This window comes from Saccopteryx leptura, chromosome 2 (assembly GCF_036850995.1).
Source record: "Saccopteryx leptura isolate mSacLep1 chromosome 2, mSacLep1_pri_phased_curated, whole genome shotgun sequence".
Lineage (NCBI taxonomy): Eukaryota > Metazoa > Chordata > Mammalia > Chiroptera > Emballonuridae > Saccopteryx > Saccopteryx leptura.
This window is the reverse complement of record NC_089504.1, coordinates 168,647,825-168,675,805: the sequence shown is the minus strand read 5'-3', so window position 1 is coordinate 168,675,805 and position 27,981 is coordinate 168,647,825. Positions and strand designations below refer to the sequence as shown.

The 27,981-nt window shown below is 37.7% G+C and overlaps 1 protein-coding gene across 1 annotated transcript in view; it reads left to right on the top strand.

Annotated features, from left to right (window-relative positions):
• UBL3 (ubiquitin like 3) overlaps positions 1-27,981 on the top strand; it is a 91,868-nt gene that overhangs the window by 41,665 nt on the left and 22,222 nt on the right. The window contains exons 2-3 of the mRNA XM_066369285.1: positions 12,393-12,501; positions 17,352-17,438. Coding sequence (XP_066225382.1) covers positions 12,393-12,501; positions 17,352-17,438 — 196 coding nt within the window. The remainder of the gene's footprint in view (positions 1-12,392; positions 12,502-17,351; positions 17,439-27,981) is intronic.

The window sequence follows — 27,981 nt, the reverse complement described above, 5'->3', positions numbered from 1 at the left end:
CAGTTTTTCTTGTTTATAAATATTCCTTCTTTTGCTGATTGTTAGTCATTTACTTTTTCCCAGAAGTTCATCTGTTTCTCTGCTTAACAATTTCATTATCAAGTTTTTCTGTTTAGTTTTAATTTGTACTTTATTACTCTGCAGTTCTCTTTATTTTCAGTCATTGAACCCATCTGCTGCTGTTTGTCTTGCTTTCTGTATTGTAATGCTAAATGTTCCATGCTACTGGATTTATATTCTGTAGCCACTCTTTATGAGCATTCAGGTTTTTTTTGTTTTTTGTTTTTTAGTGAATAGCACTCAGTGATTATAGTCATTAACATTCTTAGCTTGGGTGGTCTGTGCCGCACAGTTGCCGGGTTTTGTGCTTTATTTACCAGTACTGGCATTTAATATCATATACTGATGCTGATGCATTTGCCACATTTGCCCACTTCCTCTATGCTGCTGTGCAGAGCTCCACCTCTTGAGTGATTTGTCATGCTAATCCTAAGTAAGCTGATAAATTATTTATTAGGATTTTAAAATTTAATAATAATTGATAAAACACAATTGCATTCAAGTAAGAATTCATGAGTATTCCAGAGACATTAATTTATAAATGAGAACCTCAGTATTAAGAGTGCATGAGGTCACGGGTATCTGGGACACCACTAAGGGGACAGTATCACTAGTCACAGGTTGATGCAAATTGTGCGAGCTGAATAGGACTGCAGAGTACAGGCAGCCTGAAACAATTGTTTTCTTCATAGACAGTGTATTCTTCTTAAGTAGGAGAGCTTGCTATCCCTTTTGAATAATGAGTGGACTGACAAACATAAAGAATAGGGTGGTTTTTTTAACTTTTTTTTTTCTTCTTCAGGGCAGCTGATTTTCATTATCACTGTGGTCCATTTCAAGGCCTGTAGTCCATGGTAGTTGTGTGTGGAAAATAGTATCATCACACAGCTCTGTACAACAGTAAAACATGTTACCGGACATTTTTTCTTGGTAATTGTTGGTGGAGTCACTTCCTGGTTGTACTTCAAGTATCCTGTTACATTTACATCATTGCAGTATATATTTTAGGAACCTTGGCTATATATTCTATAGTCTGGAATATTCTGGTACATATTTTCATCTTCCAATATATTAAATACCTGCTATCCTTCAGGCACAGGTGATCATATAAGGTTAACCATATGGATTAATTTAAAATGTATATTTTTCCTCTTTTGTTCTAAAAGCAGGATTTAATTGGGAAACAAAACCCAGCCAAAGGCACCTAATCTCCAAAATTATTCTGTAGCCACACATGCAAGAGGTTGTGCTGTTAATATAAGTTAGCCACTTCTGAGAGAACTATCAAGAAGTCTTAAGATTGATTTTTCACCATAAAGGAGCATGGTTTAATTTCAGAGCTGAGACACATGCATGCTTCAGTAAATGATGCCCTTACTATTTATTGTCCAGATTTAGATAATTTGAGTGTGAAAGGGGGCCCTGTTCATAATACTGAGACAACAAACATAAATGAGTATTGTCCCAGGCAAACGTGGACACATAGGGTCGCCCTGATCCTCACCTGTGATTGGATAGGAACTCTGAGGGAGGAATGAGAGTGTAGGCCCTAGTGGTCCCATAGGCTTCAAAGCAGACATTAGAACTTCAGTGAGAGGAAGTCAATGAGGAAGTCTGCTTGTGATTCTCGCCAGGATAGGATTTATAGTGAAGATATCAACTTTGTTGGAATAGAACTTTGGTTAGTGAAATACTAGTAGTTGGATTGGACTGAGAAGTTGGGTTATGAACTGCATGATCTTCAAAAGTTTAAAATGTGTATTTTTCCTTAACCTCAGTGTCCCAGTTTGCCATTAACAACATGGAAATAGCAGTACCTATCTCATCAGACAGTATGACAATGAGCTGTACCTGACGGAAAGTACTATGACGTAGCTGGGGCACACTGGCAGAGTTCTAAACTGTTTTAGGTGTTGGTAATGTGCAGGGTGGGTTGCAGTTGAGAGGCAGCAGGGAGACTTTTAAAGAGTTTAGTTTAGTAACTGATGAAGGAGAGATGAGAAAAGAGGGCAGAGTAAATGATGACTCTGAGCTGCCAAGCCTGAGTGACTGGGAAACCAGGGGAGTTTGGCAGAAATAGTGAGGAGGGTTACCTGTTATTTAGGAAGAAATAAGTTCAAAATTAAAAAATAGTTTTGAGGAGAGAGCAGGCTCTCCAGATAGAAATGGTCAGCTGGCAGGCAGAGGAAAGAAAGTGGTGCTCCATGGAGAATGAGTTTGGGAGTGTTCCCAGATATGTGAGCAGTTGAAGCCTTGGGAATGAATGAGCTCTCCCAAGGATAGACTGACTGCTGGGGAAAGAAAAGATTGATGAGGGAACCTTGGAAGCCCATATTTGGAGTATAAGAGGGGAAAAAAAATGAACTGAAAAAGAGGATCAAAGAAACAGGTATAGTATTTCCCAGAGTATGTTTTACCAAACACTAGATCTGTGGTGTGGTAGCACAGAATTGTGGAAAAGGAAATGGGTTCTGTGGTTACATTTTACAGCTCTGTTTAAGTTAAATGATTGTGTTCACTGCAAGAATTCTCTGGGTTTTTAATATGTTAACATACATGGCAAATCTCCAAGAGGGGACTATATGAAGTAATACTTTGCAGGTTTATTCAGTTGCCGAGTCCTCTTCTCCCCCAGAATACTTCACGGAGGCTAGTGTTCCAGAAAACACACTAAGGGAATATAGAAACCCAACAGGAAAGATTTTTGAAGAAAAGCATTAAATTTTTCAGATGTTGTAGCTCTCTAAGGAAGATGAGAAATGAAAAGAAACTACTTTTTTTTTTTAATTAAGTGATTATATATGACCTTTAAGAAAAATACAGTTTAATAGTCTGGCTTCAGTAGGCATTGGTTTATAGGGAATTAAAGGTAAGAATTAGAGATGAGAAAATGAAGGCAGTAGGTTTACATCATTCCACCTCTGTTAATTCAATTATAAAGTGTGGTTGTGTTAATCCAAATTCGGAGGGACCCGAATTATGGAAGACAGAAGCAAGGTCCGTCATTTACACATTAAAGCTTTATTGTCTAGCTTGGCCAAGCGTCGGGAACTCCGACAGAAATCTGACGGAGAGCGCGCCGGCCCTTTGTTCTACTTAGTTTTTATAGTTTTGTAAGTGGGAAGTACAGAAGCAAAAATTGCAATTAGGAGCCCCTTACCGCTATTGGTTATAGTCATATGTCCTTTAACATGATAGGACCACGTTCAATTTGCAAACCATACATCATTTTGGAGAAAACAAAATTTACAAGTCAACACAATGGTAGAAAGATATCTCTTTACATATTAAAAGGCCTTCCTATATTTTCTAGTGTTCATCCGCCATCTCTCTGTCCAGAGTCAGACGTATTAACCACATTCATTTACATAAGAGAGGTAGTTTCCGTGGGGACAAATGCCCGCAAATGGCTCATTGCTATAAGAAAAGGTTTATTTTGGCTTTTACCTTCCTGCACCTGGCTAGCCATTCACTCCTTTCCCCACAGGTGTGGTGGAATGTCAGGGAATCTATGCTTTCCTTCCCTTTTCATTTACAATACAATGGCAAGAGCCATCCTGGTTATGCTAATCACACAGCACAGAGACTATTCTCACAATTTCTCTTAACCCAAATTAATAAAATGTTCTCCAAGCCTCCTAAAATATTAATATTAATTCTGTAGCCTTTGGTACTTTACAACACCTGTGGGTGAAATGGCTCAGTGGCTCCTCAGTTGGAAGGAACAAATTGGTCATTGCTGAATGTTTATGTATCCTATGTATATTTTTATTGTACATGATAAAATCGTTACATTACTAAATAACATGGCCTTTTTGTTTAATGCTAATTAGATGATATTAGAGCTGGAAGGGACAGTAACAGTCATCTAGGACAGTGCCTCAAAGAACCATTAGTTTTCCTTTCATAGAGCAAAGGCACACATTAAAATTATTTTCTAACCACACTGCCTGGCCTGTGGTGGCGCAGTGGATAAAAGCATCAATTTGGAGTGCTGAGGTCACCAGTTCAAAACCTTGGGCTTGCTCGGTCAGGCAATCAATGAACACCCATAGTAAGCAACTATGATATGAAACTTCTCGCTTCCCTTTCCCCTCCTCTCTCTGTAAAATCAGTAAATAAAATCTTTTAAAAAATTATTTTCTAACCACAGCCATAACATCAAGTCGAAACAAATTTTTTCATTTTTTTTAAGTATATTGGAAAGATAAGCCTTTTCAATTGTGTGTTTTAAGGTATCCATCATATATATATATAAATCTCTGGATAGAACCTGTTCTTTCTTCCAGCAGTGATATAAATATTTAATTCACGTGCTTGGTTGACAAATAATTGTACTGAAGTTTTGTTCTTAATTGAGGCATACGACCTAAAAATCCTGCTCAAACAAAGGCTTCCCTAGATACAAATCCCATGCCCCAGAGAGAGTGTGCTTTGATTTCATTCAAATTTACTATTTGATAATATGTACAGGAAATTTAGACTGCTATTATTGCAAATTAAAATCTGGTTAAAGCAGCTAGTTTCTATTGTCAAGTTTTAAAGAGATAGCCTGCAGTCAGGTTTTAAAGTGATACAGAACCGTAATTTAATTTCAGAACCAATGTGTTTTCTGTTTATAGGGTTTGAACTTGAAAAAAATACATTGTTCAATCTTCTCATGGAATTTCAATTTTATCAAAAGTTTTTGAAACTTATTTTAAAGTAAATGTACATTATAAAATATCTAAAGAGCATTATATAGTTAGTATTATGTGATTTGCTAAACTGATGATGGATATGATGATAGTGGTAGATCATTTGTGATAATAGGCACTTACTGCGTGCTAAGCACTAAATGCTATGTAAGTTTTGTGCTACATTATTTGATTCTAAATTTTACTTATAAAAACCCAGTGTTTTCTTTGTTTCTTCATTGATGAGAAAATAAAATTAATCTATTTAGAAGGCGAATAGGTTTCTATTACTGTTCATTCATTTTTATAGTCCAGCAGCTTCTCCCTGTTCAGTGCTGAGAAACCAATTTAATGAATAAATAGTTGAGGGTTCACATAATTCAAAAACCATTAATATTGTTTTGGGATTTAGTGCTTCACCTAAATTTTAAAATGAGTTAAATGTTCTGGAAATTCGTATTTTCAGTAAAATGAGATGTTGTAAAAGTTTAACTTGGGCCTGACCTGTGGTGGCGCAGTGGATGAAGCGTCGACCTGGAAATGCTGAGGTCGCCGGTTCGAAACCCTGGGCTTGCCTGGTCAAGGCACATATGGGAGTTGATGCTTCCTGCTCCTCCCCCCTTCTCTCTCTCTCTCTAAAATGAATAAATAAATAAAAATTTTAAAAAAAAAGCTTAACTTGGGAACTTAAGCTAGAGAACTCTCTTACCTCCTCTTACCAATCTTTCAGGGTAGATGTTTCTGCAGTTAAAAATAAGAGTCCCACTGAGTTTACCCGCAAAGATTTAATATTTCATATATATTAGAATGGACATCATGCTGAATGCTACAAAGAATGTAGAACAAATTCCATAGTTTAAATCCATTTAGTGAATCTCAGAGCACCCTAGTTTATGACTCCATACTACAAGTAAATTCAGACAGGAATTCAGGTAACGTGATTTCTGAGAGGTTAAGATCTATTGTCATGGATGCCTTAAAGTAACTTTTTCACAAAATGGGCTTCTGCTCCCTTCCAGTGGGGAATGAGAATGCTTTCCTGCTTCTCTAATTCAATTTTGAAATTCTTTTCCTACAATTAAAAAAACTTAATTTCATCATTTCATCCAGGATGATTAACCTTAGGAGAATTTGTTGATGCCAGCCCCTCTCAAACATATATCAGCCAGAATGTGTGTGGATTGGGTGGGGAGTGGAGAGCATTCCAAGCAGAAAGAACACCCTTGTAAAGGCCTTGAGGAACTAAAAGAAGACACCTGTGGTTGTAGCCTATTTAGTGAGGGCACCAGTGAGGTGATGATGGAGAGTAACAGTGGAGACTATGGTGAAGAGTTTGCTGGAGCTACCTGGTTCATCTAGCAGAGTGGTGAGCAAGTAGGTATTGTGCTGTTAGTACACCTGAGTGCAAATCTCACTGAGTTTCCCTACTTCCTAAAGTCTCTAAGGTCATTCCCACAACTCTAAATGATAGTAATACCTGCTTCAGAGCCTGGCTGGTAATCCAGGTACCAAGAATAGTGTCTGCTTCAGAATATATTTGAATAAATGGACACCTAAAAGAAAGTTTATGAAACATATTTTAACACTGCAGTTGTTTAGGTCATTTGTGTTTTTTGTTGTTGTTGTTGTTGTTTTATTCATTTTAGAAAGGAGAGAGAGAGAGAGAAGGGGGGAGGAGCAGGAAGCATCAACTCCCATATGTGCCTTGACCAGGCAAGCCCAGGGTTTCGAACTGGTGACCTCAGCATTTCCAGGTCGATGCTTTATCCACTGCGCCACCACAGGTCAGGCTCATTTGTTTTAAATCAGTTCTGCATGGAAAAGGGAATACATTTCTTGTCCAACTCATTTCATTTTCCTTTATGAAAGTTCAAAACATGCCAGTTATAAATCCATAACTCTAGAAAAATATAAAATATGCTTATCTATTTTCAGATTCACACATTGCCTCTAAATAAGTCATTGATAGGTTTATATCTTTTTCAAGATTAAGTAGCTATTATGATACTATATTTTTAAAAAGAACTGTTTATCTTCAAATGCAAATAAGACAACTAAGTAAAGACAGGCATGTAATACCAGATAAATTTTTAGCAAGTTGAGTGCCGGCTTTCTTTTAAACAATGTTTATTTTGAGATACTTAGAGCTTCAGATGCCTTGTAGGAACTAGTAGAGAGAAATCCCGTGTACTGTTCTCCCAGTTTTCCCTAATGATAACATCTTACGTGTGGTACAATATCCCAACAGGAAATGAACACTGATAAACTCCACAGGCTGTATTCAGATTTCCCTCATTTTTATGTACTGATTTGTGTCTATGTGTATTTAGTTCTGTGCAGTTTTATCATATGTGCAAGATTCATGTGACCACTTACCAGAGTAAGATACAGGATAATTCCAGCACAGGATCCCTGTGCTTCCCTTTTGTACACACAGCCACCTTCGCCTCTTAGCCCTGGCCACTACAATTCCGTTCTCCATTTTATAATTTTGTCATGTCAGGAATATTATATGAATGGAATCATATGGTATCTAACCTTTTGGAGTTGGCCTTTATTACTCAATAAAATCCCCTTGAGGTAAATTAAGAGCTTTTTATTTTTATTTTAAAAAGTTTTATCGAATTTATTGGGGTGACATTGGTTAATAAAATTATACAGGTTTCAGGTGCACAATTCTGCAATACATCATCTGTATATTGCATTGTGTGTGCACCACCCCAAGTCGAGGAGAACTTTTTAAATGTGATTTGCTAAGGAAGTCTATCATCTTTCCTATTGGTTCCCTTTCTTGTCCTTTAGCAAAAAAGGTAGGAATCAGCACTATAGAGGCAAAGGTTTCTTCCCAATACTCATGTTCTTCTTCAGAGACTCTCAGAGAAATTGGAATTTCCTTTTCTGATCTACATGTTAATCTTTTGGTAGAAAATACCATATTTTTTTCCCCCTGAAGTTAGAAGCGGGGAGGCAGTCAGACTATCATAGTTCTTTTAAAGGACATATTCTTTCTCCATAATTGTCTGTTTTATGTCTAAACACACTTCTGATTCACTTTATCTTTCATTTCCTCGCTTTCCTTCCTCTAATTTTTTTATCCTGACCAATTGAAAACAAATTGCTATTGAATTAATTAAGTTCTAGATGATATTTCTCCAAATTGATGTAAATAATTTGACTGAAAACCTTTTTAAGCTTGAAATTACATGCATGGAAGAGTTCCTGTTTTCATTGGCCTTACAGAAAGTGATCATAGCAGTTCTACCTCACTAATATAATAGTCTTGGTTTGCCTCAAAAGTAATTATAAAATATATAATTCATTTGAGTTATCTTAATGCCATCCCTTGGGAATTTTATTATGTAAAAGCTTCCATGTCATATTAAGTCATCCAGTCTTAATAGCTCTATTTTTAGATAAGTATGTATATATAGTATATCTAATTTTAAGCTGTACATAAGAATCTTCTTTTTAACTTGTTGATATGTCGAGAATCACACTACCTCACAAGTAGAGGTTTAAGGCAAAGTTTTTCAACCCCGTCCGTGAACCAATATCTCAGGTCCACCAGAAATTTCATGCCGGTCTGTGAAAGAGTTAACCATCCTGATTTATGAAGATTATAGACCAAATGGTCTTAGTTGAATTTGCTTGTGCTCATGGTAATTGCCACTTATCAGACTGTATCGTTGATGAAATTACTATTGTGGGTGTCTTAGATAGCTTTGGAACTTGTAGGCTCATTCGAACAACTTTTTGCATCATGCAGGGCATTCACAAATCATGCGCGATAGACAAAAAGCATTAGGACAAACTTATGTAGCTTTCAATGTATATGTGGAGTTTGAAAATCAAGCGCCAGCTTGTACCGTGTTGTACTGTTATGCGGTAAGATAAAACTTTATTTGTTGTATGTTTTCATTTCTGGCCAGCTGGGTCACTAGTCCCCAAGTGTAAAAAGGTTGAAAACAACTGTTTTAAGGTACTTTATAGATTGACTTAGCCTGGCTTCCAAGAAGTAAATAGGTATTTCATTAATAAATATTTAAATAATTGGTACATAATCTTTTAAATAAAATTAGCTCACAGTTGGAACTATATCTACATCTCCATATCACTACTAAAAATTACTGTTACACATTCCCATTCTACATAATGCACTGGCCATTTGATAAAATGCCTAGAATGCTGAAGCCTAGATTTGAATCTTAGTGCTGATCTTTCCAGTCTACATTTCCACTTGCATCTTGAAACTAAAGAAACTGAAATATTAGTCAATCAAGAAATCCCTGTTGAGTCTGACTGATGGTGGCACAGTGGATAGAGAGTCGACCTGGGACCCTGAGGTCGCTAGCTTAAACCTCGAACCCAAAGTTTGCTGGCATGAGCAAGGGGTCTCTGGCTAGGCTGGAGCCTGCCAGTCAAGACACATATGAGAAGCAATCAATGAACAACTAAAGTGTCACAACTAGGAGTTGTTGCTTCTCATCTCTCCCCCTTCCTGTGGGAGTGTCTCTTTCCCCTGCCCCTCCATTGCTCATGTATGCACACAAGCTAAAAAAGAAGAAAAAAAGAAATACTGGTTGAACAAATGCTGTGTTTCAGGCACTGTTACAGGCACTTCAGGTGTTTCAGGCAATATGTTTACTTCACGCATCAACTTAATTATGTGGGTTTATTGCTCTTATTTTAAGTTTGGACATAAGCTTCTTTCCTGAAGAGGTCTTTATCTGTTATTGTCAGTTTTAGGTAATTTTTACGGAGATTTGGTAAATGCTTAGTTTTGCGTATTTATGGGCTTACTCTTGCATTGTCATATTTCCCTCCATCCATATCAACAGGGATGATAAGATATCCTCCCAGTAGATTTTAAAATCTTACCCTGCTTTCCTCATTTTGTAGTCTAAAACCACTTTCAAACTCTGCTGCGAGTTACAAACTCAGATGTTCTCTGGGGCCTGGTAGGTATCATAAGTACCGTATTTTTCGCTCCGTAAGACACACCTGACCATAAGACACACCTAGGGTTTTAAGGAGGAAAAAAAAATATTCTGAACCAAATGATGTGTTAAAATATTTAATAAAGTACCCTATTTTTCGCTCCATAAGACGCATGGGCATTTCCCCCTCCACTTCTGGGGGGGAAAGTGCGTCTTATGAAGCAAAAAATACGGTATATTAAGCAGACCAATGTAAGTAAGTAAGGATTAGTACAGTCTGTGTCAAACTGAGAAGTTCACGTCCATCTGTAAACATTTTTAAAAATATTTTTAACCTGTGTCACACACATCTGGAGCCCAAAAGTTTCCAACATTCTGAACATCTAGATAAATTCTTTAGACTTTTGATTTTCAAATATGAAAGTGAAATATTAGTTTATTGGTGACAGTGATGTGTACCAATTTTAAAATAGAAAATACGAGAACTTTGCAGCATGAACTCAAACCTAGTGTTACATATTTACAGAAAATCTAAAATAAGCCTTTTTTCTTGTTATTTTAAAATATTATAATTTGAATAAAAGCCTAATAGAAATTAATTTTAAACTAAAAAGAATATTCTAAGAAATAGTAGGTTCATATCATTTACGTAACTCTTAGGAAGCTTGAATTTAGTTATTTGTTTCTGATTAAACAAACATGTTTGGCTGAACTGTTATGACGGTCATCATTTCTTGGGTGTTAATGACTAAAGGGCCCTTATACAGTAGTTGGAAGCCTTTAGAGGATTCCAAGTAAGTTTAGAGCATAGTATGTATGTATCAATATTCACACATAAATAAACCGGCATGAATAGAGATGTACCTGTTAGAACTAACGTTCACATCATATTGTGTAGATAGATGTTGGGTTCCTTGCTTGAAGAGTCACTCATTGTTTGTTTGTTATAGGAGATAAATAAGGTGGTGATTTCTTACATTTTGACCATTTTGGCAACCCACTACTTGAATTTAGTTCAAATGGAACTTACAAACTTGCTGAATCAGTGTGATTTCATCAGATTGCTTCCTGTATTAAGCTCTTTGGTCTAATTTCATTCTAGTTAGAAAAGGCAGCAAAAAAATTCTTACTGAGTACTTATTAACAGCTTTTCACTTGGAGTGTAGATTTCTATTTTTTTTAACACTTAAAAATGTTTGGGTTTTTTTGTTAAGATAAAATGTACAATACAGTTCGAATACATTTTCTGATATAGAATCCAGTTCTACTCCATCTGATATGTAACCCAGGTGTACCCTATTAAATGTAGAATTGTTTGTGTATAGGATTTTTCTAGATGAGATATTTTATAACTTATAGTTTGTGGTAAGGCACCTGGAGTGGCCCTGGCCATGGTGGTGGTGGATAGTAGATCCTTGCCTTGCTGTTTTAATGGTGCTGCCTCGGGCACCAGTTTATTCACGGGAGGCTTTGCCATCTGACAGATTTTCTGGGAGTGTTTTTGTTTGCATGTTTGTTTTTATGAGAAAAACTGGTTACTGAAGATGAGAGCTTGGGTAACCTGGGACCTCACACAATTACACTGGTACAGTGACATTCTCTGTATTTATATATAAAGAAGCTGGGCCAGTCCGAGGGCTCAGCTCTGACCAGACCCAACTTTTAGGAAGGTCTTCCCTCTTTTAACAGAGGCCCAGAAATATAGAAAACTGTAACTTAGAGGGAAATGTATGGATGCTGTGGTCTAAAATATAATATCAAGTTAATCAATGATAAAGATAAAAATTAGAAAGAGAACATTTTGGAAAACTTGTTAAGAATGGCATGAGCAAATATATATTTAGTGAGAAATGTAAATCTAGTGGGTCTCAAATTTTTTAATTCTGTTATCTACCTTAGGTTCACTGAGAATTTGTGTTCTTTGTCGTGCATAGCTCCTCCCCCCCCCCCCCAAGAAAATGTATGATCATGAATTTGGGATTAAAGTAACTGCTATCGTTGACTTTACTATTAACCATAATAAAGTTCTTTAAAATTATAGTTGCTGGTTAATTTGTCTAGGTTTGAATAATTATTTAGAATAAAAAGTTGTATGTAACTTATTGTTTTCTCTTTATTTTTTCCAAAATGATTAGTGACTAAATTTTTTTCATTTAGTGAAATTATTTGCTTTTCAGTGGAAAATAACATTTTTCAATGGGAAATATGCATTCTATAGTAATAGTGATAACCATGTAAAAGTCCAATTCTGAACATTGTAATAGTTAAAAAAAAATTTTTTTTTATTATTTTCATTGACCTGAGATAGAGAGAGAGAAAAGCATCAACTTGTTATTTCACTTAATTTCATTTAGTTATATACATGACCTGACTACGGTCGAACCTATGTTCTCTGTTGCACCAGGTGGATGCTTTATCCACTGAGCCACCCGGCCAGGGCCTGGAGTAGTTAAATTTAAAGGCATAATGAATTTTGGTTTTCCTTTGTTCATTTATTATGACAAATATGTCTGCTCCCCATCATATATATTAAATATCAGAAATAAAATATATATTAAATTCTCATCCCCTAAAAAGGTTTTTTTTAAAAAAATTGGTAAATAAAAATGAGAAAATGGTATTAGTAATAATTTAGAATGTGATTGAAATGAAAAAACTAAGTCATTTTTTACTTAAGAAATTTCAAGGTTTATATTGAGAGCATCATGTCTTCTTTCAGATCAATTTGCGCCTCATCTTGGTAAGTGGAAAGACGAAAGAGTTCCTGTTTTCTCCTAATGATTCTGCTTCTGACATCGCAAAGCACGTGTATGACAACTGGCCAATGGGTGAGTGGGGTTTTCTCTTGAGACTGAATAACATTAATTCTCTATGCCATATTTTGTTTCACAAACGTTTTGGGGAAGTTTTAAACATATAAGCTATAAAAAAAACAAACAATTAATTGAGGGTACAAGGCTCAAAGTTAAAGGGACCTTCCCTTTTTTCCTCTTCGCTTCCTCCCTGCAAAATGTAGAGAAGCCACTGTGCCAAATCCCTGCTTTTGACTTAGACCTGTAAGTGACAATTATCTTTGTAAATGACAATTATTTTTTTAAAGTAAAACACAATACAGCTGACATACACACACTTTCATTTTAGTAAACCTGTTTATACCAAGGCACAAAGTGAAGGAAAAGAAAAACTACCTTTATCAAATTACAATACATTTGCGTTGGTTTATTCTATATATGGCCTACTTATAATTGAGTTTGACACAAAGTTAATTTCTAATTTATGTCACTTCATGTGTTCTCTGACCTACTAAAAGGTCACGAAGGTAGAAAATCCATTTGTACTTTGCATTTTTTCAGTACCTGTGACACTAAAATTTGGGGGGATGTGTGTTCCATCTTTTTGGGGTTTTTTCTGTGCAGTAAGACTTGTTTTGTCATTCTAAAGTGACTTTTTAACTTACTGTTCTTCCTTTGAACTTTTTCCACAACTTCTTGACCCTTTTATGGCATGTACCATAGTGATATGACTGTTTCAGCTGATTTCACTTAATTTTGCTAACCAAAGCAATTTGGACCTTTAAGGAGAAGACTCATTTAAACAAACAATGCAATATATACAAAACAAATCAATTACATCACTGTGTCTCAACTCAAATATTATATGCAACTCTTTTAGAGGAAAGTGCTGACTTAAATGATTTTATCACAATATTTATTTTTAAAGATAGAGCTGTCAACCCAGTTAAAATGCTTTATCCTTATTAAAACTCATACAACCATAAAACAGATTCACAAGGAAAATGCAAAATTAACTCTAAAAAAAATAATGTTCAAATTAACAACAGTGTGCCTGATGATGTGTTTTGACTGAAACCAACCTATGGCCTGCACCATGAATATGGTGCTGTTGAGTTGACACACGTGTGCTCTGGCTTGCTGTATGAGGAGCCAGTCACCGCAAAACCTTCATTCACACAGGGCACCAAATTGTCATTCAGCCTTCACTCAGTGAGAATGAATCGTTTATGTGGTAAGTCAACCTCTTCTTTCCTTGTTAGCCTCTTGACAATGAAGTCCTGCTTGGTGCCAGTTCAGTCATAAACTTAAGCACATGCATGGGCGTTAAAATCCCAAAGCTGTACTTGGTTATAAAGTGATTATTCAGATTATCTAGATAATCTCTTCCAGATATCATTAAAATGAAACACAGTTTTAAAATTCTTTGAGGACTTTCAGCCTCTAAGAACATGTCTTTGTAGATTCATAGATCTGAATTTAAGAAACACTGATTTAGACAGATACTTTCAAATAACTAGACCTTTCTTCTTGTTGGTAACCAGGGGGAAAGTCAATGTTAGTCCCAAATCTGGGAGCTACAGAAGCTAAAGGTTACAGCCGAGAAGGAATTTCAAAACAGCTAAAATGGGCTAAATTTGGGACTCTTGGAATATTGTAATGTCTTCATGGCCAGGCAGGAGAGATAGCTGTCAGTATGAAAAGCATTTTAAAATACCTGGCTAATAGTGATGTTTACTAAGTATGATGTCATTTTACTTTTGTGATTTTGGAGGCAAGAAGGTTAAAGATAACTTCTGACATTTACACATATTGTAGAAAAGGGTACACAAGAAAAAATGGGTAATTCCTTTCAAAAGTTTATTTTATTTAGGCAACATTATAACTTGAGGTAAAAGAAATACTTTTACCTTCATAACTGTTTGCTTTGGATATTAAATTAGTTTTAACTCCTAGACTATCCTGACCAACCGTAAACAGATAAGACTCAAGTGCAGTTCTTTGCCATAGTTTCCCAAATAAATGAACCATCTACCAGCATTGGAAATTGAGTGTATCAATCCAACAGTACTAACAAATGTGTTTGAACCCAGCCTTTCTTCAATTTGCCAGTTATACTCAGCAATTTTAGACAATGCAAGGAATAAAAATAAATAATTTAATTTTTATTTTATATGAAATATTTAAGTTGAAAGTTTCATTTTATATTGTATCACATAATGCACCAAAGGCCAGCAAATGTAAATACTTAGTGTTGCTAATAACAAAAGTGCAGTAAAAGTCAGTTGAAGAAAATACTTTGTACAATATATACTGCTTACAAAAATTAAGGGATATTTTATTGCTTCATGTTCATTTTGAAATATCCCCTAATTTTGGTGAGCAGTATATATCTGGAAGGAATTGGATTTTCTTGGTATAATTGTACTCAGTTTAGGGGAATATTGTTAGTAGGTGGAATAGTGACACACTAGCTGTTACTGGGTCAGAGCTCCAACATGTAATTGACTAAGTACACAAACTGGCAGCTGAGATTCCTCCTCGAAGCACTGTCCTTCTACGGATCTCTAAATTTCAAATCCTCTGAGAGGGAAGGGGAGCTGGCGTGTTAAACCAGTGCGTATGTGGAAATCAGGACACTGCATAATATAATGAAATATGTGGCAGCTCAGAAGTTACTTTCAACATTTTTAGACTATTTTTTCTGAGCATTAGACAGTTACTGTCATTTGTCTTTATATCTGTCTATGAAGCACTTCTGTCTTGATCAGAAATAGTCTGTTAAACAATAATTTTGGGTGTGATGGCTTCAGAATAATCCATACAAAAGTGTTTGAGGCTTATTTGACCTTTCTTCTAGAAGAGGAGGGATCTGGGTGCACTGGCATAGAAGGAATGCAGGCAGCCTGCCAGGGGGAGGTAGAGAGACCGGAGAAAAGGCAGGAGGGGCCTGGGAGAGGGGGAGGGAGAGGGGGTAGAAATGACAGATTCATTTCCCCACTACCCGCTTTTGTTGTGCTGAGTCACTGGTTTTATGAAATTCATATTCATCATTTGAACACACACACAGAGGCAAAAGGAAAGGGTACTACTTACCCCCTTTCTCTTCTATTACTTCCTCTTTGGGATATTTTAAGTTAGTTTCTGTGTTGACAGTTGTCTCCTGATAATAGGAGCCTCTATAGGAAACAAACACATCATATCAGAATTGTTGAGAACGCTAACTGTGGAATTCTCAAATTTCTATCAAAATCACAGCTTAAATTGTTATATTCAAAGCTTATGAAAATCATGTACCACTGTCTCTAAACCATTATTTTAACAGAGTAGTGTTTCATAAGTTACACGCTAAAATAAACCGTTCTGGTTACTCATCCTGACCAGAAGTTTGTGTTTTGATTTTCTTTATACACATTCCTAGCTTCCATAGTACCTTCTAATATGTTTATGGTTTTTGTTTTTCAGGTTTCTTTTGAGTATCTTTGGTAAAATCAATTGAAGTGTCTTCTGTTAATGTTTACCAAATAGCTTAAAAAGACAGTGAAGTAATAAAGTCACCATTGTCCAAAAGTAAACACAATTGTTTTATTGTTTTTTTAAAGTATTTTACTGAATTTATTGGGGTGACATTGGTTAATTATACAGGTTTCAGGTGCACATTGCTATAATACATCATCTGCAAATTAAAATTGTGTATTCACCACCCCAAGTCAAGTCTCCCTGCTTCACCATTATCCCCCTCTACCCTTCTCCACCTTCCTCCACCCCTTTCCCTCTTGCTGTCCCCATGTTTTTGTCTGTGTCTATAAGGTTTTTTTTCCTTTGCTTAATCCCTTCACCTTTTTCATGCAGTCCCCAACCGGATCCCATCAGTCTGGTCTTTGTATCTATGAATTTGTTCCCTTTTTGTTACTTTTGTTCATTACATTCCACATATGAATGAAATCATAATGGTACTTGTCTTTTTAAATTTTTTCCTCTGGTTTTATTGAGGTATTTTTTATGCTATTCTGTATATCAGTATATTAATTCCTTAAAAACTCTTTGTTAAATCTATTGTTTCTAGCCTCAAGTATATTTATTAAAGGTACAAATCTTGGAAGATTATAATATTGTTAATTGAAAATAATTTGCAAGTGACATTTATCTTTACCTAGGATTAGATTTTCAGTTCGTTTTAATTTTTAAACTTCAGAGCTCTATTTTAGCACATATTAGTGTTCTTAAAAAACAATAACTAGCCCTGGCCGGTTGGCTCAGCGGTAGAGCGTCGGCCTAGCGTGCGGAGGACCCGGGTTTGATTCCCGGCCAGGGCACACAGGAGAAGCGCCCATTTGCTTCTCCACCCCTCCGCCGCGCTTTCCTCTCTGTCTCTCTCTTCCCCTCCTGCAGCCAAGGCTCCATTGGAGCAAAGATGGCCCGGGCGCTGGGGATGGCTCTGTGGCCTCTGCCTCAGGCGCTAGAGTGGCTCTGGTCGCAACATGGCGACGCCCAGGATGGGCAGAGCATCGCCCCCTGGTGGGCAGAGCATCGCCCCCTGGTGGGCAGAGCATCGCCCCTGGTGGGCGTGCCCGGTGGATCCCGGTCGGGCGCATGCGGGAGTCTGTCTGACTGTCTCTCCCTGTTTCCAGCTTCAGAAAAATGAAAAGAAAAAAACAAAACAAAAAAAAAACAATAACTAGTCTTTCTGCAGCTCTTGCTGTTTGAGAAGAACTAGCAAGAAACAAGGCTGTAGTGATTGTGTGGGTAGCACCTGTTGTACTTAAGTGGAAGCTCCAGTGTCTTCTTTGATGTATTCTGTCTGATTTGGATTAGAAGTTAGAACAATACAGTAATACCTTAATTTTGTGTTGAAATACTTCTAACATTTCATTATTTCTTTTCAGACTGGGAAGAAGAGCAAGTCAGCAGCCCAAATATTCTGCGACTTATTTATCAAGGACGATTTCTACATGGCAATGTCACATTAGGAGGTATAGTTAGTCACCTTTGTAATGTCTGTCTCATGGCAGCATCATCCATTTGTTTGTTTAATGCTAATGTCTGATTTTACTAAAAATTAAAATTTCAAAGTCAATATGAATTTTCACTTTTTTTATGTCTACTTTTTCACATTTTACATTCTGTTAAATTTAACTTTAGCATTATGGTGTTTACTGCCTTGTGAAATAAACTCTATCCCATTATAGGTAGAGGTCCATACCTATTTTATAAATGTGATTTTATTTACTTCTGAATATAATTTAAAATTTTTATTAAAAATTTAAGTTTATTGATTTTTAGAGTATGGAAGAAAGAGCGTGACAGAAACCTTGATCTGTGCCTATATGTGCTCTGACTGGCGATCAAATCTGCAACCTTTGCATATCTGGAGAATGCTTTCACTAATTGAGCTTATAATACGGCCAGAGCTGGATAATATAAGATCTACTGGAAAGTTCTGTCCGTTTCTATCACAACAAGTTTCCACATGTAAGCACATGTTTATTTGGTACATGTGTGCCTCTCTGTTTTTATCACTTAATGTATACATACTGATGTAGCAAATTAACTAAAACAAAGTTGATTCACGTTAGTCTTATATGTGAAGCCAAAGTGTACCCATGGCTACTGATAAAGTTCATTTACGCCACTGTAATTTTTACGAATTTCAACAAGGAAGAAATGCTACAGAAGCATGTCTGTCGCATCCACCATATTCCCCGGACTTAGCACCCTCCGACTATCACTTGTTTTTCTCCTTACAAAATTTTTTGAAGGGCAAAAAATTCAAAAATGAAGAAGATATCAAACAAGCACTGGTTCAATTTTTCGCATCAAAAGATAAAACATTTTTCAAAAATGGGATATACAAATTGCCCTCACGCTGGCAAGAAATCATTAATAATGGCAATTACATTATTTAATAAAGTTTATTGACGGTAAGAAAAATTTGTATTTTGTTTTATTCCAAAAATGAACAGAACTTTCCGGTAGACCTTATATAATATAGATGTAATATTTAAAGTTAAAGCCTGACACACAAACTAGGAAAAGTTTATAACAGTTGGTTTTCAAATATAATGATGAAGGAATGTTTTCGGTTTAACTGATGTAGCGGCCATTCATGCAAGAATTAGTAACATTAGGGAGACTACCACGTAGTGACTAAAAGAGCAGATTTTAGAGCCAGACTGTCCAAGTTGTACCCTTGTAACCTTGGGCAAGTGACTTCACTGCTTGTGTCCCAGTTTCCTCATATTAAAATGGAATAGCCATCATGCCTATTTCCTATGTTGAGAGAATTAGATTAGTTTATACACTCAAAGCATTTAGAACAGTGCTTGATAGCTATTACTGCTTTTTACATGTGATTAGAGAAATGTAGCTCAACAGTGCCCCCTTATGGGTATATTTTCTACCATCAGCAGGGTTTGTTTTGCTTTTAGTACATGTATTTCAAGAGTATTCTGATGATTTTGCTGTTCAAAAGCTTTTTAGTTTGATGTAGTTTCATTTGTTCATCCTGTCCTTTATTTCACTTGCCTGTGGAGTTAAATCAGCAAATATATTGCTGCAAGAGATGTCAGAGAGCTTACTGCCTATGTTTTCTTCCAAGATGATCATAGTTTCACAACTTATATTCAAGTTTTTTATCCATTTTGAGTTCATTTTTGTGAATGGTGTAAGTTGGTGGTCTAGTTTCATTTTTTTTTGCATGTATTTGTCCAATTTTCCCAGCACCGTTTGTTAAAGAGACTGTCTTTACTCCATTTATGATCTTACCTCCTTTGTCAAATATCAATTGGCCATAAAGGTGTGGGTTTATTTCTGGGTTCTCTGTTCTGTTCCATTGATCTATATGCCTGTTCTTATGCCAGTACCAGGCTGGGTTTTTTGTTTGTTTGGTTTTTTTTTGTATTTTTCTGAAGCTGGAAACGGGGAGAGACAGTCAGACAGACTCCCGCATGCCCCCGACCGGGATCCACCTGGCACACCCACCACGGGCAACGCTCTGCTCACCAGGGGGCGATGCTCTGCCCCTCCGGGGCGTCGCTCTGCCACGACCAGAGCCACTCTAGCGCCTGGGGCAGAGGCCAAGATGCCATCCCCAGTGCCCAGGCCATCTTTGCTCCAATGGAGCCTTGGCTGCGGGAGGGGAAGAGAGAGACAGAGAGGAAGGACGGGGGGGTGGAGAAGCAAATGGGCGCTTCTCCTATGTGCCCTGGCCGGGAATCTAACCCGGGTCCCCCACACTCCAGGCCGACGCTCTACCGCTGAGCCAACCGGCCAGGGCCTACCAGGCTGTTTTGAGTACAATGGCCCTGTACTATAACTTGATATCAAGAAGTGTGATACCACACACTTTATTCTTCTTTTTCAAGATTGCTGAGGCTATTCGTGTTCTTTCTTGGTTCCATGTAAATTTTTGGAATATTTGTTCTATATCTTTGAAGTATGACATTGGTATTTAATAGGAATTGCATTGAATTTATAGATTGCTTTGGGTAGTGTAGACATTTTAATGATACTTATTCTTTCTGTCCATGAACACAGTATATGCTTCCACTTGTTTGTATCTTCTTTTATTAATGTTTTATAATTTTCCCAGTACAAGTCTTTAACCTCCTTGGTTAAATTTACTCCTAGGTACTTTATTTTTTTGGTTGCAATAATGAAGGGGATTGTTTTCTTAATTTCTCTTTCAGACAGTTCATTGTTGGTGTATATAAATGCCATTGATTTTATATCCTGCCACCTTGCTGAATTCATTTATCAGATCCAGTAGTTTTTTGACTGAGACTTTAGGGTTTTCTATGTACAATATTAAGTCATCAGCAAATAATGAAAGTTTTACTTCTTTTCCAATTTGGATGCCTTTTATTTCTTCTTCTTGTCTGATTGGCTGTAACACAGCAAAAGACAACATGAACAAAATAAAAATACAACCCACACAATGGGAGAACATATTCGCCAACATGTCTGATAAGGGGTTAATAACCAAAATCTATAAAGAACTTGTAAAACTCAACACCAGGAAAGTAAACAGTCCAGTCACAAATTGGTCAAAAGAACTGAATAGACACTTCTCCAAAGAGGACATACAGATGGCCAATGGGCATATGAAAAAATGTTCAATATCACTAATTATTAGAGAAATGCAAATTAAAACCACAATGAGATACCACCTCACACCTGTCAGAATGGCTCTCATTAACAAAACAACACATAACAAGTGCTGGCAAGGGTGTGGAGAAAAGGGAACCCTCTTGCACTGCTGGTGGGAATGCAGACTGGTGCAGCCACTGTTGAAAACAATATTGGAGATTCCTCAAAAAATTAAAAATGGAACTGCCTTTTGACCCAGCCATCCCACTTCTAGGAATATATCCTAAGAATAACAAATCACTGATTCAAAAGAAGAAATGCACCCCCATGTTTCTTGCAGCATTGTTTACAATAGCCAAGACCTGGAAACAGCCCAAGTGTCTATCAGTAGACGAGTGGATTAAAACGCTGTGGTACATACACACAATGGAATACTACGCCACTGTGAAATAGAAGGAAATCTTACCCTTTACAACAACATGGATAGACCTGGAGTCTATTATGCCAAGCGAAATAAGCCAGGCAGAGAAAGAAAAATATATGACCACTCATATGAGGAATCCAATGAACAATATGAACTGAGGAATGGAAGAGAGGCAGAGAAGGGAGTTAAAGATTCCAGAGGGAAAGTGGTCTGAGGGAAAGGGGATGAGAGGAGGGATCAAAGAAAGGAAAGAGATTAGGGAAAGTATATACACATAACACAGAGAGATAGAGGGCAGGATAGTAAAACATGAAGGGAAGGGGGAAGACAGTGGAGGGAGGGGCAAAGGGGTATCAAGGAGAACATGGGGGAGGGAGGGAGATATATTTGGGGGAACACTTGTAACTATATAAACAACAAATTAAAAATAAAAGAAGGTTTTTGGAAAACATTAAAAATAACTAGAAAAAAGTATTCTGATTATTAAAAGTTTGTAGGCAAACTTTGTTTAAATATAGTCTTTTTCCCTAAAACTAATGTGAAATGCTTAATTTGTTTTTCCTTAAAGGTAAAATATCTTCATTCATTTCAGCACATACCTAGTCTTATGGGTCAATGCTGTGCTAAACAGTTGGGAGGTCCAAGGTTAACAAGATGGAATCCCTTCCTTTAAGGCACTCTCGTATTCTGTAGACACAGATGAAATCCACTGCTAAAAGCACTGTGCCATTGGGGCTGGAGTAGATGAGTGCAAGTGATGATTATAACAACAGCAAGTAGGCAGACATGACCAAGTAGCAGTGGCAGGGTAGCAACTGGTCTAAAAGGTGCTGTCTACTTTGGAGATAGCTGCCGTTTCAAACAGTGCTTTTGAAAGGTTCATAGTTCTTATCATAGCTCTGTGTAGTTACACAGACCAACTCTTCACATAAGATTTGACTGTTAGCTCCTGGCTGTACTGGACATTCATTAAGGATGGTGCCATGATTGAGTCTTTTTTTTTTTTTTTTTTTTTTTTTTTTTTTTTTTGAGTGTCTGTGTCATGTAAGCTCTTGTTCTGTTGATGGATAAATGTTGAGTGAATTTAATCTGTTGACATGAATAAATCTTGAGACTCCATTTCCCTTTGAGTGTTGATTTGGGTGAGCATTTCCCATCAACTGAATTCTTTATCTTTCTGTTGTGGCCCCACAGTTCCAACTTCATATTGAAAATTGTGGAATTTGTGTTAGAATCAACCTATTGATTCATTCTCATTAAAGTCTAAATCTTAGTCAGTTTCTTTGAGGGAAATTCTTTTGGAATAATTAGCAGATTTATTTTTTATTATTACTGTCATTCTGTGGTGCTTTTAGTCTTTTCAAAAACAAACTATCTCTGGCCTTAGTGATTTAGGCAGATAGCATAGGAGCAAACCTAGACCTTTCACATTGATTATTATATGTGGGTGTTTGATAAAGGTTGAGTAATACTCAACTATTTGGTTTTGGTAGCAATTTTTCTTTTTAGTCTTCCTTTGTTCTTGAATGTGGATAATGAAGGAGACAACACACAGTGTCATAGCAACTATCTTCAAATATTTGAATGACTAGTGCGGGGAAGGCTAGGCTTGTGACTTGCTCTGTAACCCTGTGAATTAGATGTAGGACCAACAGCTAGAAGTCAAAGGTAAATGAATGTCTATTCAATACTAGAAGGAGTCTTTGAGCAGGTCGAGCTGCCTGAAGAAAGAATGGACCTCTGTGGGAAAGAGTGAGATCCTTGCTATTGGTGATGTTCAAGCAGTGGGTGAATACGAAGTGGGGAGAGACAGCCGGGAGGGTGGGGGGATCAATCATTATGTGGATGTTAACCAGGACACCTGGGCATTCTCTGCTACTCTTGAGATTTTGTGGTTCAGTAAGTTTCAAGTTTAAACTTTTTGGTTATCGATTTTCTTAAAACATAGCCCAAACCCTCTATTTTTATCTCAGTTACATAGAATTTCAGTGTACTAAAGAAAAGGTGTGATGACAGCCTTACTAATTGGAGGATAAAGCAGGTCAGCGCCAGATTTGATGTGCAGATATCCCAGGTCAGGGTTTCCCAAAACCTGGCTGAGCCAGTGAGCATGGGAGCCACTTGGTTTCTGCACGCTCCCCTCCTCCCATCCCCAGTCTTCTCCTGAGCTGAATCCTGAGTGATGTTTATGTGAAGGTCAGAAACTCTGGATATTGTGCAGTGTCTCAGTAGAAAGGAGTGTCATAGCGACGGAAAGAGGAAGCATGTCAGTCAGATCCTGTGCTGCCTTCCTCCAGCTTCTTTGATGCTGTTAGCATCTGTAGCTACTATTTCTAGTTAAAATTCAAATGGAGAAGAAAAATCATAGTCCTCTTCAATTCAAATTTTAGCTGCAAATAGCCAGCCACTCAGCAGCTCTCCAGGCCTGTCCAGCAGTTCTCTAAATTGCCGTCTCAGTTCTCTGACTTATCCTTGCTGTCTCACAACATTGATATTAATAATGACCATGGGAACATTTGCGAGGTGCTTTCTTTGTGGCAGGCCCCGAACTTAAACACTGTCGTTGGATGGTGTCATGTAAGCATTAGAACTGTTAAGGAGCAGGTGATAAAATTAATGTGGAGCAAACTGCGGCTTAGCAAGGGGGGAGCGATAACTCACTTTCCTTTCACAGTTGGTGACTAGCTGAGGTGTGGTTTTCAACTCAGATTTGACTTACTAGTCAACAGTTAGTATGACAGTGATGTACAGCTAGGCGTGGGTACATTTTATATAGATTCAGTCAGGCTTTCCCAATACATTTAGTGAAATTTTTATTAATATGAAGCCTTCTTTGCATTTTAATGTTAAATCAGGCCTGGGAGATTATCTAAAAAGGTCCTCCTCTTTTTCCATTATCATGTATATTCATGGTTCACTTGAACTTCAGAAGTTAAGAAAATAGACCAAAAAATGGCTGGCTACTTTTAAATAATATGGAAACTCACTGTGGTTATATGAAGTATTAACAGTATTGAAGATAATCAGGGCTCTGTTTTAATCCACATGTTGGCCATCATCCACCAGAGCAGGATTGAAAAGGCAGGTGCAGGAGGGTTGTACTAGCTAAGTGATGGTCGTCAGCCTGCCTGCAGTTTGCAATTAGTGAGAAGCAAGTGGTTTGAGCTCTCAGAACACAAAAGTTTCCAACAATGGAAATAGATCTAGAGCAGTGTTTTTCAGCCACTGGTCCACCAGGAATTATCATGCCAGTCCACAAAAGAGTTAGCCACCCTAACCTGGTCAGGAATCGAACCTGGGACTTGTATATGCTGGGCTCATGCTCTACCACTGAGCCAATCGGCCAGGGCCAATATTTTATTTTTTTGAATGAGAAAAACCTTTTAGACTTGTTTAGAGAATAGTGGTTATTAATAATGCCAACACAATGATTCTTTTCAAGTAACCTTTTAAAGAAACTTATTTTTAATTGAAGAATACAAGGTTATGATCAAATATTTAAAATTAAGTTTGTCATTTCTTCTATTTCTACTTTATAATTGCCATTTTGGTGCAGTAACTTTATTAGGTGACTAACATAATTAGATTTAGAAACAAATGTCTCTTATTATAAACTTTCTGTATCTAGAAAAAATAGCCTTTAAAAATAAAAAAAAATGCTTTATTCTGGGATATAAGGCTTTTTTAAATTAAAGTGTAGTTGATATATTAGTTTCAGGTGTACAGTATAGTTATTTGACATTTATATACCTTACAAAGTGATCATGAGAAGTCTAGTAAACCATTTAATACCATACAGTTATTGCTGTATTACTGACTGTATTTCCTATGCTTTACCATCCCCGTGCCTTATAACTGTAAGTTTGTACCTCTTAATCCCCTTCACCTTTTTGCCCATTTCCCCATCACCTAACTCCCCCCCCCCCCAGCAACTGTCAGTTTGAACTCTGTATCTATGAGTCTGTTTTGTTTTGTTTGTTCATTTGTTTAGTTTTTTAGACTCCACATATAAGTGAAATAATATGGTATTTATCTTACTCTGACTGAACACAATACCCTCTAGGTCAGCGGTTCTCAACCTGTGGGTTGCGACCCCGGCGGGGTCACCTAAAGCCATCGGAAAATACATAATGCATATCAGGTTTTTCCATTCCGGATCATAACTGTAGCAAAATTACAGTTATGAAGTAGCCACCAAAATTATTTTTTGGTTTGAGGTCACCGCAACATGAGGAACTGTATTGCGGGGTCACTGCATTAAAAAGGTTGAGAACCACTGCTCTAGGTTCATCCATGTTGTTACAGATGGCACGATTTCCTTCTTTTCTATGGCCAAGTAATATTCCATTTTATGATGCATCACATCTTTATCCATTCATCTACGGATGAACACCTAGGTTGCTTCCATATCATGTCTATTGTAACTGATGCTGCAGTGGACATAGGGCTGCGTATGTCTTTTCAAATTAGTGTTTTTATTTTCTTCAGATAAGTGCTCAGAATTGAAATTGCAAAATTGTATGGTAGTTTTATTTTTAATTTTTGGAACCTCCATGCTATTTTCCATAGTGACTGCACCAAGTTAATGTCCCACCAACAGTGCACGAAGGTTCTGTTTCTCCAAATCCTTGTCGACACTTGTTTCTTGTCTTTTTTCTTTTTTTTTATAAATAAATTTTTATTTTAATGGGGTGACATCAATAAATCAGGGTACATATATTCAAAGAAAACATTTCCAGGTTATCTTGTCATTTAGTTCTGTTGCATACCCATCACACAAAGAGAGATCATCCTCCGTCACCCTCTATCCAGTTTTCTTTGTGCCCCTCCCCCTCCCCTTCCTCCCCTCCCCCCTTCCCTCCCCCCCCCCCCTAACCACCACACTTGTCCATGTCTCTTAGTCTCGCTTTTATGTCCCACCAATGTATGGACTCCTGCAGTTCTTGTTTTTTTTCTGATTTGCTTATTTCACTCCGCATAATGTTATCAAGGTTCCACCATTCTGCTGTAAGTGATCCGATGTCATCGTTTCTTCTAGCTGAATAGTATACCATGGTGTATATATGCCCCACCTTCTTTATCCAGTCTTCTATTTTTTTTTACAGTGATTTAAAGCCTTTAAGCAAACTCTTGGCCAATACAGCAAGAATCCCTAAAAGAGTAGTGTCCTTAACATGTTCACCAAGTCCAAATTGGCCCCATCACCATGCCAAATCCCTGAAAAATGCAACCCAACCACAGTTCAGTCTGTTTGGAGCTGTCACAGGGAGCAGGAGTCCAGGAAAAGTCCACACAGGAAAAGTCCGCATGGCACTGGAATTGTTGTCACCATTCTATACTTTGCAGCTCATGTCCAAGTCCCAATGACCGCTGCTTCTAGCTGGTAATGATTCAGGTAGACTGGAAAAGCCATTTGCAGCATGCGTGGATATGGAGCTTCTGTTCTCCTCTGCCTGGAGAGTTGAGACCAGGTTGCTTTTCCCTGGAACTCTGCGACTGTGGCATGGTAAAGAGAACCTTGGGATACACTAAGCTGGGTGGCAAAGGTAAATTCATAATACAAGTTGGCAAAAGGGGGAAAGAGAGCTCTAAATTAGGAGTAGGTCCCAGCCTGAAATATGAGTGGGACGTTGAGGTAGGAGGGATAAAGGAAACACTATATATTAAACAAAGCAGCAGAAAATAGGACTATCAACACCCACAACAGAGATCTTTGAGGGAAGAATAAAAAACCTGACTATTCAGGCAAAACATAGTTAAGTGGCCCTTGTGCAAATGAGATCAGTTTACCTGCTTCTTGGAAGAAATACCCTAGGCTTGTCCACAGTGTTGTAGATAGGGCCGACGGCCCTGGGCGCCTTCAGTGGCAAACCCCAGCTTTCTGGGCAAGGTTAGGTCATAGGTGGCTGGAGCAGGGCTGGAAGAGACTGAACCCTCCCTTAGAGGAGCGAGGGGGAAGCCCACCTTCCAGTGTCCCTGTTTCCTCACAACAGAGGCGTGTAAGCCTGGCAGGCTTTAGCTCAATGACTTTCCTTTCCACTATTGAAGCAGGACCCAGATGGCATCCTATGAGACCCCTTTGGGGCGTTGGAGCCTTTAAGGGTGTATCCTAAAAGCTGGTAGTTCCCCTGATCTCTGTTGGGCTTTTTCTGTCTCTAGGTATCTTAAAAGCCATGCTCAGAAGATCTCACTGAGAGGTTTGAGGATCCCCATCTGCCTATTTAACTCTTTTCCATATATCTGGAGCTATTTGGAAAAAGACAAAACAGTGTTATTAGCTGGATCTAATAAAGAAGGTAGTAGTTTGCAGGCGAAAAAGATTTGGTGTCTCCTGTTCATCAGCCTTCAAAAGAAATGTAAATTTTTTTTTTTTTAAGTAAAAAGCTTGATATGGTAGACCCGTCGGAGTCATTGGCCTGGTGTGCAGGATTCCCGGGTTCGATTCCTGGCCAGAGCACACAGGAGAAGTGCCCATCTACTTCTCCACCCCTCCCCCTCTCCCTCCTCTTCGTCTCTCACTTTCCCTCCCGCAGCCAAGGCTCCACCGGAGCAAATCCACCCCGGGCACCAAGGATGGCCCCATGGCCTCCGCCCCAGTCACTAGAATGGCTCTGGTTGTAACAGAGCAACACCCCAGATGGGCAGAGCATTCCCCCCTGGTAAGCATGCCAGGTGGATCCCGGTCAGGCGCATGCGGGAGTCTGTCTGACTGCCTCCCCATTTCCATCCTCAGAAAAATACAAAAAAAAAAAAAAAAAGGGGGGGGGGGGCATTCCCTTGTGTTAAAGCTCCAGGGAGCATGGAGTGAGCTTGAGTATGTCCTATGAAACATGGAGCTCTATGTTGACATATAAGTCTTTGAAGAAGGAGGAACTGCTGAAATAGTTCATCAGCATTTGTCCCTAAGACAGCAGTCTGTATAGTGGAAACACCATAAGTAAATATTTGCTGTCTGTCTATAGATTAAAGGGGGAATATGGCAAATGCTGAAAAGCCATGCTCTT